General features: G+C 42.4%; 1 protein-coding gene across 6 annotated transcripts in view; it reads left to right on the forward strand.

Moving 5' to 3' along the window:
- SMARCA2 (SWI/SNF related, matrix associated, actin dependent regulator of chromatin, subfamily a, member 2) overlaps positions 1 to 16192 on the forward strand; it is a 604189-nt gene that overhangs the window by 391047 nt on the left and 196950 nt on the right. For 4 of the 6 annotated variants that reach the window (XM_033925235.1, XM_033925226.1, XM_033925262.1 and 1 more), the window contains exon 27: positions 15813 to 15866. The exons of the other annotated variants lie outside the window; for them this stretch is intronic. In XM_033925235.1, the coding sequence (XP_033781126.1) occupies positions 15813 to 15866 (54 nt within the window). The remainder of the gene's footprint in view (positions 1 to 15812; positions 15867 to 16192) is intronic. 6 annotated transcript variants of the gene reach the window in all.

The raw sequence follows: 16192 nt of genomic DNA on the forward strand, positions 1-16192 counted from the left end.
TTCCTCCAAGTCCTGGGGTCAATGGCGGCGTCCCTGGACATGGTGAGGTGGGCGCGGGCCCACATGCGTCCTCTTCAGTATGCTCTGCTCCGGAGGTGGTCTCCCCGGAGGCAAGATTTGGATGTTCCGGTTCCCCTGCGAGGCTTGGCGCGCTGCAGTCTGCGCTGGTGGCTCCGGACCCCTCACCTGGTTCAGGGGGTGGGTCTGGATCTCCCGCAGTGGACGGTGCTCCTTACGGATGCGAGTCTCCTCGGTTGGGGGGCTCAGTTTATGGGCCACTCAGCTCGGGGCACCTGGTCCGCGGAGGAGGCCTCCTGGTCGATCAACGTGTTGGAGACCAGAGCGGTTAGGCTGGCGCTGTTAGCTTTCCACTCCCTTTTGCTGGGCAAGTTGGTCAGAGTCCTGTCGGACATTGCCACGGCGGTGGCTTATGTCAATCGTCAGGGGGGCACCAAGAGCACTCCTGGGGCGCAGGAGGCGGCTCGGCTCATGGGTTGGGCGGAGTCCCATCTTCTGGACCTCTCGGCTTCTCATATAGCCGGGGTAGAAAATGTTCAGGCAGACTTCCTCAGTCGTCACTTCCTGGATCCAGGAGAGTGGTTTCTCGGCGCCGGAGCGTTTCGGTTGATAGTGCAAGCTTGGGGGCAGCCCCTGATGGACCTGATGGCCACGAGTGGCAACGCCAAAGTGCCCCGCTTCTTCAGTCGTCGCAGGGACGGGCTGGCCGAGGGTCTGGATGCTCTGGTCCAGCCTTGGCCAACGGAGGGGCTGTTGTATGTGTTCCCTCCTTGGCCGCTGGTGGGCAGAGTGCTTCTTCGCATTGTTCACCATCCGGGTTTGGTGGTGCTGGTGGCTCCGGATTGGCCTCGACGTCCGTGGTATGCGGATCTGGGGAGGCACCTGGTGGCGGTTCCTCTTCCTCTGCCTCTCTCGGACGACCTTCTGATGCAGGGTCCCATTCCCATGTTCGACCCGTCTCCCTTCTGTCTTACGGCATGGCTCTTGAAAGGGGTCGCCTTAGCAAGAAGGGATATTCAGACAAGGTGATCTCTACACTTTTGGGGTCCCGGAGGCTTTCTACCTCTCGGGCTTATGTGCGGGTTTGGTGTCTCTTTGAGGAATGGTGTCGGGCGCGGGGAGTGACCTCTTTTCGCGCTTCTCTGCCTAACATTCTAGAGTTCTTGCAGGATGGCCTGGATAGAGGCCTGGCTTGGTCTTCTCTCCGGGTTCATCTTGCGGCCCTGTCGGCCTTTCGAGGGTTGGTGTCAGGTCAGCGTTTTATCGGCTCTTCCTGATGTGATTCGGTTTCTGCGGGCGGCCAAGTTGCTTAGGCCTCCCCTACGGCCCTCGGTTCCCTCTTGGGATCTTAATCGGGTTCTCTCTGTTTTGGTGCGCCCGCCTTTCGAGCCCTTGGACGACTGTTCTTTGAAGGACCTTACTTTGAAGGCGGTCTTTTTGGTGGCCATTACTTCTGCTAGGCGTGTTTCTGAGCTGCAGGCTTTCTCTTGTAGGGCTTCCTTCTTGGAGTTTTCTAGGGAGCGGGTCGTCTTGCGGCCTGTTCCTTCCTTTCTGCCGAAGGTTGTTTCTCCTTTTCATGTCAATCAATCGGTGATTCTCCCGGTCTTGGGTGGTCGGGAGGGGCTCTTCTGAGCAACGACAGCTGCGCAAGTTGGATGTCGGTCGGGTCCTTCGCTCTTATGTGCAGCGGACCCAGGAATTCCGGAAGTCCGATCATCTCTTTGTCCTCCTGGCTGGTCCTCGTCGGGGAGCTGGCGCTTCTAAGGCTACTATTGCGCGCTGGATCAAGGAGACGATTGCTTCTCCGCTTATCTTCTGAAACAGCAGCCTGTTCCAGAGTTTTCTCAAGGCTCATTCCACTCGGGGTCAGGCGGCTTCTTGGGCTGAGTCGTCGCTCGTGCCTCCGGTGGATATTTGTAAGGCTGCGGTTTGGTCCTCCTTGCATTCATTTGTTAGACATTATCGGGTAGATGTTCAGGCGCGTCGGGACGCGGTGTTCGGTGAGCGTGTTCTGGTATCGGCCCTTCGGGGGTCCCGCCCGTGAGAGGGACTGCTTTGGTACGTCCCATTCGTAAAGTTAACCTCTACTGGTCTGGAGAGTGCTAAAGAAGGAGAAATTAGGTTCTTACCTGCTAATTTACTTTCTTTTAGCTTCTCCAGACCAGTAGAGGTCCCCACCCTGTCTGTTGTTGTTGTTGTTGGGGCTGTTTTCCGCGGGCAGTTTTTGTTTTTTGCTGCGGGTTCTAGTATTTTTCTAGGGCCGGGGAGAATTAAAGAACAGCGGCTGTGGCTCGGCTGGCTTAGCTGGCGAGCTGTGGGGACATTTTTCCTTCGGGTATTTCTCCTCTGCATTTTTCCAACAGCATTTGGGTATGTTATTTGTTACTCCTGTTCGGAGTATTGTTTTCTTCCTGTTTTCCAGTTCTTGGTTCTGCTTGGCTATTCGGCAGACTGAGGGAAATAGAGAAGGGAGGATAGTATATACTGTCCCAAAGTTTTGTTTTCAGTCTCCACCTGCTGGTCATGATTAGATATATACCCATTCGTAAAGTTAACCTCTACTGGTCTGGAGAAGCTAAAAGAAAGTAAATTAGCAGGTAAGAACCTAATTTCTCCTTTATTAACAAAAACAAATTTGTTTCATTCTGCTACATATTCAGACATTTTACCACAAATAAGTCTATAATGTAGCAATGCTTTAGAAAAGCAACAAAATTCATGTAGTCCTGCTGATGTTAGATTCTCGCTATCTGATTAAACCTGCCAGTGCTGCTCAATGATTTGCAATAAGAACTGAAGTTGTGACTTGTCATTTGTCATAAGGCCATTATACTGCCTACATCCTCATAACTGGAGCTACGTCTTGATGATATCAGTTCTACTGTTTAATTTTCTCTTCTTTGCAAATCTTCCATTCAATGACATCTTGCAAGATTCTAATCCCATCTCTCTTCTGTTTCTCTTTTGCAGCTAATGGTGCATCAATATCAGCCATTGATCCCCTTCTTCCCTTTTCATGTTGAGCCAGCTAAAATTCTCTATCTTAAGCAATTGTCATCATGCTGAGAGTGTTGGCATGAGCAGTGCCAAAGCTTGCAGATAAACTCTGCCTCTCTGGCTTACTCTGTTACAGACCACCACCCCTTTTTCTTCTTAAGTAAATGCCACTTTCCATATGTTTGTTCTAGTTTAATTTAGTAGGTTTGTGGATCTCTTATTGAGATTCTGGCTTTCTGACAAAATTTTGAAATCCGTGTTATTGCAACAGCTGAATAATGGTGAGTGAAGATGTAAGCAAACTGGGTAACGTGATGGAGTTGCACGTTTAATTTGTTATTTCTTTGTAGTTTACAAAATACTGACAGCTTGATTTGATTCACAGCTGCCATATTCAAGAATGCCTTTGCAGATTGTAGAATTATTACTATTTGATGCCTTCAGAACATCAGGATTGTTGAGCTACCAGTAAATGTAAAAAGATCTCAGGATATATAATAATAAAAATAATAAATAACTTTATTCTTATATACCGCCATACCCATCGAGTTCTAGGCGGTTTACAACAATTAACAAATGATCTGCATTGACAAGCTTATTTACAACATGTTACAAGCAGATTTACAAACAAATTACCAGCAGATTTACAGTAGATATAGGCCTAGGACATAGTTAATTCACCTGTCAAATAGTGCATAGAGTGCTTTTGCCATTCTCTGCCAATAGTTGGAGCTCTTCCTCTGCATAATCACTTACAAGGGGAAACCCAGGCCTGCATACATCACCTCTGCACTTGCCTTTCTCACCACTGGCCAGTTTCCAAACTGTTATTTCAGCCACTTTTAACCACTGCAGGCCTCAGCTAGTTAGCCAGTGCCTAGTGTATCAAACAGTTTCTCACAGACCTTCTCAGATACACTGCTGACTCCCCCAGACCCAGCAGCAAAAAACAACAAACAGTGACAGTTCAATGATTTGCCCACTTCCCCTCTGTCTTAGGTGTCATTGACTACACTTATGTGGCTCTCATATTATTAAAAGTGAGAGATCCCACCTACCATAATAGAAAGGCATTCTACTCTCTCGATATGCAAGTATGATGCACAGAGAGATCATTGAAGCCTCCCCATGCCAGATGAATTTGAAATTTGCTTTATTTACGTTAAGGTTGATGTGCACATTAATAAAGATTTTTTTCAGAGATATTTATGAATATAAGATAGCAATGATCTATGCTGAAAATAGAGCTTTGCAGGTACATCTCAGATATAAAGGTTCTGAATCTATATGCGAAGAAGTTCAAAATGGTTTTCCTAGGTGCTATTTTTTCCCTTCTAACTGAAGAAAACTGACTGTGTACTTTGAACTTTAAGCAGAACTTATAGTTAAATAGTGGTACATTTTATAGATGCAGCAAACTTTTAGTAACATGTTGGCCTTCCCTCCTAGGATGCACCGGGGAGGGGTCTAAGGCTCTGATTGGCTCAGATGCCTAAGGCCTCTCCTATAGGTGCATCCTGTTGAGGTTCGGGGGGGGGAGTTGAGGTTCAGGGAGTATTGGCGGTTGGAGGGTGTCGAGAGGAGTGAGCATCCCTCCTGCCAGGCTACAATGGGTGGGGGAGGGAGGGGTGTTGGCAGGAGGGAATGGGCATCCCTCCTGTAGGGCTACAATGGGGGGTGTAGGGTGTTCAGGATGGGTGTTGGCAGGAGGGAGTGGGCATCCCTCCTGTCATTGGTGTTTTGGGAGTTATTGGGGGTTTGAGAGGGTCAGCAGCAAGAGGGAATAGGTGCTGGAGGTCCTCTGCCACATCTGGCTCAGTTGATTACAACAGGGGTATTCCCCCCCCTGATTAGCTGAGTCATCAGAATTCCCCAAAGCTACAGCTTCAGGGAGGCCTGCTGGCTCAGTTGATCAAGGATTCCCTTGCCGCGATCAGCTGAGCCGGCCACATCTTCTTTTAGGTTTTGAAATGTAGGACAGCATTTTGCTAGCCTACATTTCAGACGTCTCGTGGCTCTAGGGAGACACATACAGATGCTTAAACTCACCCAAGACCATTTCCAGATGAAACCATGCCCATGTCCAGCCTTGGGTGAGCTTAGGTGTCCCTACGCATTTTCCTAGACCTGCGACAAACGCCTACAGTGTAGGCAGCCTGCCTTGGGGAGCTTTTTTCAATTAACTTGCATCCCAGTTGACTGCCAGTTGGCGGTAGGATGTCCGTTTATAGACTCAGCCCCTTAGTGTGCATAAAGTCCATATAAATATAAAGTATTCTGTGTTATACATAAGAGTATTTGATTATAAATGCAGAAATATCATAGAACCAAGATTAGACAAGAGAGAGAAATTATTTTTCCCAGGCAGAGACAGGAAGAATAGTCTGAAGTAATTGCTCATTATATTTAAAGAGAGTTACAGAAAAACAAGATAAAAAAAAGCTTGATAGTGACTTCAAAGGAAGCCTATTTGTTTTGGCATTCCTGGATAAGCTTTGTTTGTCTTCTGTTCAATACTGTCATCCTGCTTTTCAGAGCAAGCAAATATTCCATACCCCTGCACTTAGCCCAACTCAGAGGCTAAGTATTGTTTTGACTGATATTTAACCTGTTCTTCTATGTGCATTATAGAGGTTAAAACCAGAGATATATGCATGTAAGAATAAAATTAAAGTGCTTAAGCTGTTATATTAACAGCACATAGAGAGCTAAGAAGCATAAATATTCTTCCCCTTGTAGTCATGACATGATGTCATTCTAGGCATCCACCTCCTCGACGCATAGTAAGCGTCAGTGCACAGTACATCGCTCTCCATATCTGCAGATCATGTTTTCTTCTAGGCATGTCTCGATATAGAGGTCTTCCATATCCAAACAACATGCATCGCAGACTGCTTCCATGCCAATGTCTTATAGTCTCACTCCAGGAGATCAGGGCTATGCTCAAACAAGAACTTTTTGCAGGGCTGCTGCAGATGCAGTCTGCACAGGCTTTAAAGGCATGCATGTCTGCCTCAGCCAAGGATACTTTGAGGCATCAATCTAGGATAAAGTAATGCAACTCTGCTTTGCATCGGGGTAGGCATGAATCTATTCAGCGCATGCATCGTAATCAGCAGAGGAGTAATCTTCTGGGTCAAAGCATTGATGCACCTCAACGTACAGTCAACGCTCCTCTCGATGCACACTCCCTAATTTCCCTAGAAGGGAATATTTTGAGGAGTCTGATTCAGATATATTCATGAAATGCCTAGCGGTAGTTGCAGCAACCCTTCGCTTCTGGGAGTTTCACATATTTCTCTATTTAAATGGCTGGTTGATCAAGGCTTCATCATTGCAAACAGCTCAGCATTCCATAACCTCAATATTTCATCTCCTCGAGCTTCTAGGATTTGCCATCAACTACCAAAAGTCACATCTACAGCTGTTTCAAACATTGGAGTTCATAAGATTACACTTGAACACCATTCAAGGTCAGGCTTTTCTATCTGAGCAGAGGGTCAATACTATCATTCACCTGTGTCAAACAGTCTCCACTCTCAAGCATACTTCTGCATGCCAGATATTACGTCTTATCGGTCACATGGCATCAATGGTTTATGTGATACCATTTGTACACCTTCGCTTCAGGATTCTACAGGGGACCTTATCAACACAATGGTCCCAAGCCATGGGATTCTTCTCTGCTCCAGTTTGTCACTCCAGATCTACGACACTTTCTCCAATGGTGGATGGTGCCACACAATCTTACTTGAGGTCTCCCTTTCAAGCCCCCTCCTCACAAAAAGTTCTAACTAGAGATGCTTTGATGCTAGGCTCAGGAGCTCATGTAGACGAACTCCACACTCAGGGAGTGTGGTCTTACCATGAGCAGAAACTCCGTATCAATCTTCTAGAGCAACGAGCGATAGAAAATCCTCTCAAAACATTCCAGGACTGCCTCCTTCAACAGGGAATACTCGTCCATGCAAACAACCAGATTGCCTTGTTATATATGAACAAACAAGAAGGCATGGGATCTTAATCCTTCTTGTCTGAAAGCAGTCAAGATTTGGAAATGAGCCACTGATCATGGGATACTATTCAGGATGATTTATTCAGTGGAAAGCAGATTGTATTGGCAGACGAGTTGAACAGACTTTTATTTAGCTTCACAAATGTTCTTGCATCTGATTTTCTCTCAATGGGGAAAGCTGGATATAGATCTCTTTGCTTCCCCTCAGAACAACCAACTTCCACAATTCTGTTCTGACCTTTTGTCACCAATTGCATTGCATCGATCGCCTTTCTACTTCACCGGGGGGGGGGGGGGGGGGGGAGAGTTCCTCTATGCATTTACTCTAATTCCTCTTATAGGGAAAACTCTAATTTAATGCAGTGTTTATATACCGCTAAATTACCACACTGGCTTCAAAACGGTTTACAAAAACAAATAAAATTTGACTTGTACAATGGCCAAAAGTTTAATCAAGTACTTTAAGTAAATTTCCTCTCTGTCCCAATGGACTCACAATTTAGCTATAGTACCTATGAAAAGGAATAAACAAACAATTATAATTATACATACTAGGAATAAAGAAAAGGAAGGCTGAGAAAAGAATACAGTAATTCAATAAAAAAGCACAATAGAAGAGCTAAAAAAAACTCTAAAGATGCAAAGTTATATTTAAATCTTTTTATTAAACAGTGACAACAGCAAGAACAACAAAAGCATAAGACAAGGTTTACAATAGCAATGAGCTACCACAAAGGACTGGACTCTTATGTCCTCCACAGTCACTATCAACACCCCTACCCCACAGAAAGAACCCCGCCCACCCCCCTTCCCTCCCTCCCCCACCAACAGAAATACTACAGTACACAGACAGGGGGGGGGGCTAGATGTCAAACAGGTATACCAGAATACAATTGGAGTCTATTCAGGATATGGCTACGACTCGTAGGAGACAAAATGTTCAGTGGATAGATATTTAACAAATAAGTAAGTTTTTAAACATTTTCTGAAGATAAGTTGGTAGTTCTGTTCTGTTCTTAAAAGTGCTGGAAGGTCATTCCAGGTTCTGATAGCAGCAAACGTGAAGAGGGTGTTGAATATTCATTTATATTTCACTCCCTTAGATGAGGGAACAATCAGTTGAAAGGTAGTATTAATCTTTGTTGAGATGAAGTACAAGTGGATCTGTTCTGGTGAGATGGCATTTAGAGCATGATGCAGGAAAGATTAAATAGGATGCGAGCATTTACAGGTAGCCAATGAAGCATGCAATAGTATGCAGAGATGTGGTCATATTTTTTTACGCCATAGATCAACCTGATTACAGTGTTTTGAATCATTTGAAACTTATTCAATAGAGAAGAGGTTATGCCTGAGTAGAGGGAGTTGCAGTAGTCTAGTTGAGTTAGAACCAGCATTTGAACCAGAATTGCAAAATGATTATTGTAGAAGTAAGGTTTGATAAGTCTCAGTTGCTTTAAACCAGTGTGTCTCAAACTTTTTTTTAGCTCTGGCATACTAAACGGAGCAAATGTTTTTCATGGCATGTTATAACTGAAATTCTAAAATTGCAAAACCAACAAAAAATTAAATTTGAGAGTTATTTATTTAAAGTTCTTTAAGCTATGTATGGGTAATTGTAACAATGGTGAAACAAAAGTAGATAGAATAGAATTGCTAATCAGTGTAATAGATATGCTTGTTTTTGAGAGCAAATTAACTCAAAACGTGAATCAATTGTCAACAAGCAAACACATTTCATTATCTACCGTCTGCAGTCGTTCTCTTTAATTTCTGTCAGAGCTCAAAATCCAAGTTTGCAAAGATAAGAAGATCCAAATGGTAACAAAGCCTTGATTGCTTTGTTGCTCAAGTTAGGATAACTACTCATAAAAAATAGAATTAAAACTAAAATTGTTTGCCATTAGTTTCAGACTAATCACATCAAAGAATGATGATTGTCTGGGCGGTTGTATCCTTCACATACACTCATAACATTGACAGACTCTTGCAAACATGACATATATGTCATCTATTCTAGTGTATATTTATGAAGGGAAATTTTAAAAATAAAATTCTGGAATCTCTCATGGCACACCTGGAATCTCTTCGGGGCACACCACTGCGCCATGGCACACAGTTTGAGAGACACTGCTTTAAACAATAGAAAGTTTTTTTTTCCAGAGATTGGAGATTTGGGTTCCAAAGGAAAGTGTAGAGTCTAGTAAGCTATCAAGCACCTTGAAAGTCTTTTCAACTTTTAGTGACACACCAGAGGGTAAGGGCAGGCTTGCAGGAATAGATTGTGTGACACAGTGGAACCAGAGAAGTTTGTTTTTTAAGAACATAAGAAGTTGCCTCCGCTGAGGCAGACCAGAGGTCCATCTCGCCTAGCGGTCCGCTCCCGCAGCGGCCCATCAGGCCCTTTTGCCTGAGCAGTGGTCCCTGACTAGCTTTATAACCTATCTCTACTCCTATTCCTGTAACTTACCTCTACTCCTATCCCTATAACCCATCTCTACACTTATCTATACCCCTCAATCCCTTCGTCCTCTAGGAACCTATCCAAGCCTTCCTTGAAGCCCTGTACAGTGCTCCTATCTACCACAGCCTCTGGAAGCACATTCCATGTATCCACCACCCTCTGGGTGAAAAAGAACTTCCTAGCATTTGTTCTAAACCTGTCCCCTTTCAATTTCTCCGAGTGCCCCCTTGTACTTGTGGTCCCCCTTAGTTTGAAAAATCTGTCTCTGTCTACTTTTATTAGAGAGTGCCCAAGAATAGTATTTATGGAGACAATTTTGAAGAGATCATTATCATAAATATAGAGCAGAATCAAAAGAAAGATGTTATCTGCATAGGATAGCAGACATCCATCATTGGGGAAGGTGAGGTTGCCTGGCGAGCTCATAAATATGCTGAGAGGCACAGGTGAGAGTGTGGATTCTTGAGGTACTCCACTTACACTTCTCCCTCTGTATTTGCAGTTTCAGCACTCGCGGTTTCGCTTATTCGTTATTTTTTGCATGCTGACTCCGCCCCCCAAAATTACATCACGAGTAAAGTTCCTTTTCTTTTACTGTACCGATAAAGTTTAGCGCTTTCCAACATTCACTCTGAAAATCACTACTTCCATGCTTTCTCCCACAAAATCGCTGCTTCAAATCTTTCATCTTGAAAATCGCTGCTTCCCAGCTTCTCAGTGTACATAGAGAAAAACACTGCTTCCCAGCATGCATGGAGAAAATTGCTATTACCCTGAAAATCGCTGGGGATTGCTAAGAATCGCTGCTTGCCTGCTATAAGCCCTAGAATCACTGCTTGCCTGCCATAAGCCCTAAAATATTTGTGGTTTCAATAGTAAAAACGCTGACTTCTACAAAAAAAACCGCAAATAACATATAAAAAGTTATTTGTGGTTTTCCATATTCACAGCTATGTTCTGCCCGCATCCACTGCGAATACGGAGGGAGAAGTGTACTACTTTCCAACTCCAGGAGAAGATGCCATCTTTCCATACACAATATTCTCTGTTCATGAGGAACTCTTTAAACCAGTTGAGGACAGTTCCAGTCATACCTAATTCACTAAGTTTATTCAGTAGGAGCTTGTGATCAACTGAGTCAAATGTAGCTGAAATATCAAACTGCAGGAGGATCGACTGCTGTTCTTTACTGAGCATCTGCTTGATTTTGATGATTAGTGTGAATAGTAGTAGCTCAGTGTTATGCAGGGGTCTGATACCATACTGAGAAAGAGGGTGTAAGCCGGAGTAAATCAAACTTTGTCAAGATCAGGGCACTATGATCCTTATAGCACTCCTTTGGCCATGCCAGGTTTGGTTTCCACTCCTCCTACAGCTCTCAGTAGGGAAACGTGGAAACTGCAACTGTTTCAAACATTGCTAACTCAGAATGAAGGATCCCTACTTCATCCCAAATCCTACTCATTACTACTAACATGGTTTCTCACCAAACAGGTAAATGCTTTCTGCCTCTCAGCTATACTATCCACTGTCATTGAAGCATCTAGGAAACCTTTCATTCAGATCTGTTATCGTTTCATGTGGACACGCTCCTCTTCTTGGTGTGTATTCCATTCTGTAGAGCCTGTCTCATGTCTACTTCTATCCATCTTTGACTACCTTCTCTACCTCTCTAATTCTAATCCAAAAACCAATTAGTTCGTCTCAGTACTATCTGTGCATTTCACTTCTGCCTGGACAGCAAACCTCTTTCTCTAGATCCCTTAGTTGCCCGTTTTATGAAATGCCTATTCCACAGACAACCACCTATCAAACCACCTCCTGTGACTTGGGATCTTAATGTGTTTCTTTCTGCTCTTATGAAATCTCCTTTTGAGCTGCTTACATCTTGCTATTTCAAACTAAACTAAACCTTAAGTTTGTATACCGCATCATCTCCATAAAGATAGAGCTCGGCATGGTTTACAGATAAATTCATTAAATGAGGGAAGGACATAATAAGAAATTAGAGGTTATGAAGAGGATAGCTAGCATTACATTTTAAATAGATAGTTTTACGTTTTGGAAAAAAGCCAGGTTTTCAGATGCTTTCGTAATAATTGGAATGAGCACAGGTTCAGCAGCGGGGCAGGGAGGTTATTCCAAATCTTAGTGAATTTGAAGAAAAGGGAATTCCCTAATTTACCTGCATACATGACGCCTTTTAATGAGGGGAAAGATAGTTTGAGTTTGTGGGCGGATCTGGAAGTGTCAGGTCTCGAAGAATTCCAGAATAGTGGAATTAGGGGAGGAAGAATGCCATGTAGGATCTTGAATTTTAGGCAGGTACATTTAAAGTGAATCCTAGAAATCACCGGAAGCCAGTGAAGTTTTGACAGAAGCGGGGAAACATGGTCAAATTTGCTTTTTGCGAACATCAATCTAGCCGCAGTGTTCTGGATCCGCTGAAGTCTTTGAAGATTTTTATTGGTTAGACTTAGATAGATGGAATTACAGTAGTCCAGTCTGGAAAGAATGATTGATTGTACAAGGACAGCAAAATGTTGTTGGCGGAAGCAGGATCTCACTTTCCTCAAAATGTGAAGACTAAAAAACATTTTTTTACCAGAGAGTTGAGATGATCATTAAAGGAAAGTGTAGAGTCAATAATGATGCCCAAAACTTTGCTTAAGAATTAAATCTGCAGTGTGGGACCAGAAGGTAGTGGAATGAGCGTGGGTAACTGATCTAATTTTGGGCCAAGCCAGAGTAGTTTTGTTTTGGACTCATTCAGCTACTCACTTGGAAAGTAGTTTTCCTCATAACCCTCACGTCTGCACGTCATTTGAATGAACTTCAAGCCCATGTATCACATCCTTCCTATACAAGGTTCTATCACGACAGGATAGTCCCAAATTCCTTCCTAAGTATTATCAGAATTCCATCTCAACCAAACCATTATTTTGCCTTTCCAAAGCCACATTCCCATCTTAAAGAAGCAGCCCTTCATACCTTGGATTGCAAAGGTGCTGTACATAAACTGGACTAAGCCACACAGAGGGTCTTCCCAACTCTTTGTCACCTTTGATCCTAATAGGCTAGGAGTTGTTTTTTTTCCAAATGAACTATCTCCATGTGGCTAGTGGACTGAATTTCCTTTGCATATACGCAGGCTGGGTTGACACTACAAGCATGTGTGACAGTCCACAATTCCAGGACTGCCTCGATAGCTCATTTTCGCTCTGCATCTGTTGACGAAATTTTCAAAGTGGCTACATGGTCTTCAATTCACATGTTTATCTCTCACTACTGTTTAGAACACAACTCCAGAAGAGACAGTCAATTTGGGCAAGCAGTTTTGCACAATCTATACTCTACTTAAAAGCCAACTTTCCGTCCAAACCTGCGGAGTTTGCCAGGCTCCTGTATATTCAGTGTTCAGCTTGGAAGTCCCACATGTGAGAATATTATGCCTGCTTGTCCTTGGCGAAAGCAAGGATACTTACTGTAGTAGGTGTTCTCCAAGGACAGCAGGCATATATCTCACAACCCGCCCATTGTTACTGAATTGATTGTCCCGCAAGCCGACTTTGAGTGAGAAGGCACCAGCACACGCATGGTATGTGCATTGCCTAAAGATTTAAAGTGACAGTGCACTTGGCAGTGTCCAGACCAGGTTCAATGAATGACATCACACAAATGTGAGAGTATATGCCTACTGTTCTTGAGAACACCTGCTACAGGAAAGTATCTTTGCAATATAGTATGCTAGACATCATTGGATTCTGGCCTTGATTTTGGATGTTGATACTGAAAACGCTTTTGAAGGAGCTTATAAGCCCTATCTGTTTAGGACCCTGAAGAAGGTCGGAATCATTGATTTGAATCCATGCCATCCATAATCAGCCTCTGGCTAGCTTGCAAATTAGTACAGCTTATACTGATAGTTTTGAATTGGCCCATGGAATGTGACAGGGATGCGCACTGTTCCTATATTGTTCGCCTTGGTGATGGAGCCATTAGCTCAGCTGGTTCGTAGGAAGACCATGATTAAGGCTATAGAATGTGGAGGGATGCAGCATAAAATCCTTCTCTTTGCTGATGATGTGTTTATGCTTACAGACCATTACTCATCTCTGTTAAAGGTGAGGTGAGTACTAGATTGGTTTGGAGAGGTTTCTGGATTTCAGATTAACAAAACAAAATTGAAAATTTTAATTGTTCCCATTAAACATCACAATTGAGAAATGCTTCCTTTTGTAGTGGACTCCCACTATTTGAGATATTTAGGGGTTTATTTAACTTCAGATTTAGTGTCTTTATATAAGGCCAATTATCCAAGTATGTTGAAGACATTGTAGAAAGAGCTGGATAGATGTAGAAAAGTTTAACTCTGTTACTGAGTAATACTTGATTATTCAAAGTGCATTGAATGTTTATGGACAGATTAAAGGGAAAGAGTCTTCGAAAGACACTTGATTTCAGTGAATGGTCTGTTCTTAATTACAACTGAGGAAAAATCTAATTTGTATTAATATTAGAGAAGCGCTGATATAGTTTTCATCCAATTAGGTAGAAGAGAAATACAGTAATTGAATTTAAAGCAGTGCCAAGGGTCTGAATATAAAAAATATATATCGGGAAACATTTTTCTTCATGAGCTGAAACAAGTGACGTTTCATCTAGGAGTATTGTGTCGGGAATTGGATTAGCAAAAACTGAGGGCCTGTTTTACAAAGCCGCGCGGCAACAGCCCCGAAGCCCTTTAAATCTCTATGGGCTTCGGGGCCGTTACCAGGCTGCAGCTGCTAGCGCAGCTTTGTAAAACAGGCTCTGAGTTTCATTTAGCCAGTACAGTGTTACATTATTAGAAATTGTATGTTATTCAATATTTTATAAATGTTTTTCAGTTTCATATTAAGCGAGAGCAGAGCTTAAAACTCAATTTGCAAACGTATCCCTTCTTTTATCAAGCTGCGCTAGAAGTTTTTAGTGCAGACTGGCGAGATAAGTGCTCTGATGTTCAAAGGAATTCAATGAGGGTGGGGGAGAATGTGGCGCATTGGTAAAAGCTACAGCCTCAGCACCCTGAGGTTGTGGGTTCAAACCCATGCTGCACCTTGTGACACTGAGCAAGTCACTTAATCTCCCCATTGCCCCAGGTACATTAGATAGATTGTGAGCCTGCCGGGACAGAGAGGGAAAAATGCTTGAGTACCTAAATAATCTCATGTAAACCGTTCTGAGCTCTCCTGGGAGAACGGTATAGAAAATTGAAAAAATAAAAACATTTACCGGTGCCAGTCTATGCCAAAAAACCTCTAGCACAACTTGATAAAAGCTGGCCATAGTTTCCAAACTATAAGTGTGGTTGAGAATCTTCAGTCAAAAAATCTTCAAAATGCAGAATGAGCAAATGTGTTGTGAAATTTTGCAGTTTTAATGTGGAAATGGCATTTGCATTTGTAAAATGAAAAGTATGTTAAAAGGTGAAATGATTTTTGTTTTTGTCAGAGTGAAAACAGGAAATAAGCAATCAACTGGTAGAACAATTAAGATCAAAATGGTAAAATTGTTCATTGAAATATATTGAAATTTTGAAGGGTATTAGAATTAAGAATGTGCTAACTTGTCTCAACAAAATAACTGCATCACAATGTGGGTATAATTGTGAACCATGCTTCAGACATAATTAATTTGTTGCTTTTGTTGTAGCAAACTGTAAAGTACCACCAAGGTTTAGAGAGAAGTTATCCTACAGCTTCCTACTTATACATTCGTACATGGCAACAAATTATTCAAGCAGTACATTTCTACAATAGTCAGTGTTTATTTGATTATAAAACTATAATTGCAGAAATATTCTGCTCTCTTATGCTATTGATGGGGATCAACAAAGTCAATATGCTCTATTCTTTTATTTTCGCCATTATATTCCCCGGAAATGAAAACAAAATTCTGTTTGGTCTCAGTTTTTTCTTATACTTTTTCAGTATTCCATATTGCTTGCAATTATAGAAAAATATCATCATTACTAAGATTTTTTTTGGGGGGGAGCAAAAGGCATGAATTACAGTATATGCATATAAAATTCAAGAGTTAAAGGATGATCCCTCATAACTGTTATGTCATGAGATGCTCTGCCAAACTTCCGATATTTAAAAAAAGCTACCTCTAATTGGCAGAAATTTGTTTTGTGTAGTAAAAACAGAATTTGTTGATCTCTGGTTATATTTCACATATGAAATGATATGGGACAGTAGTAAGACTGTCTCCCTTTGTTTCATTGTAATTCCAACTTTACTTACATCTAATTTAGTGTTGTACTGATTGACCTAGAGCCAAAAGAAAGATGAACTTTCAGGCGATAATTCACAAGAAGGTGCAAGCCAGGTTGGTTTTCTTTAATGGTCCATTACAGTGGTGGTGTATTGCATGTAGTGCTTGTGTCCCACCACATTTCTCTGAGCTATTTTTATTTGCTTTGTTTTCTAATCTAAATCATATTGTTTTAAGTTCAGCTGTGGGTCTTCAGCCACTGTGTGGAGATTGTTCATGGTGTAAACACAATGGATCATTTTGTTAAGTCACATCTAAACACACATTTTTTTTTTAATACATCATATTCAGTTGTGTGCTGATTCACCTTTCTGTGTTTTTTTTCCATCTGGTATTGCTAGTTACTGAATACGTGAGAGTAGGCAGTCTGTGGCTTCTAA

Source organism: Geotrypetes seraphini, chromosome 1, assembly GCF_902459505.1.
Source record: "Geotrypetes seraphini chromosome 1, aGeoSer1.1, whole genome shotgun sequence".
Lineage (NCBI taxonomy): Eukaryota > Metazoa > Chordata > Amphibia > Gymnophiona > Dermophiidae > Geotrypetes > Geotrypetes seraphini.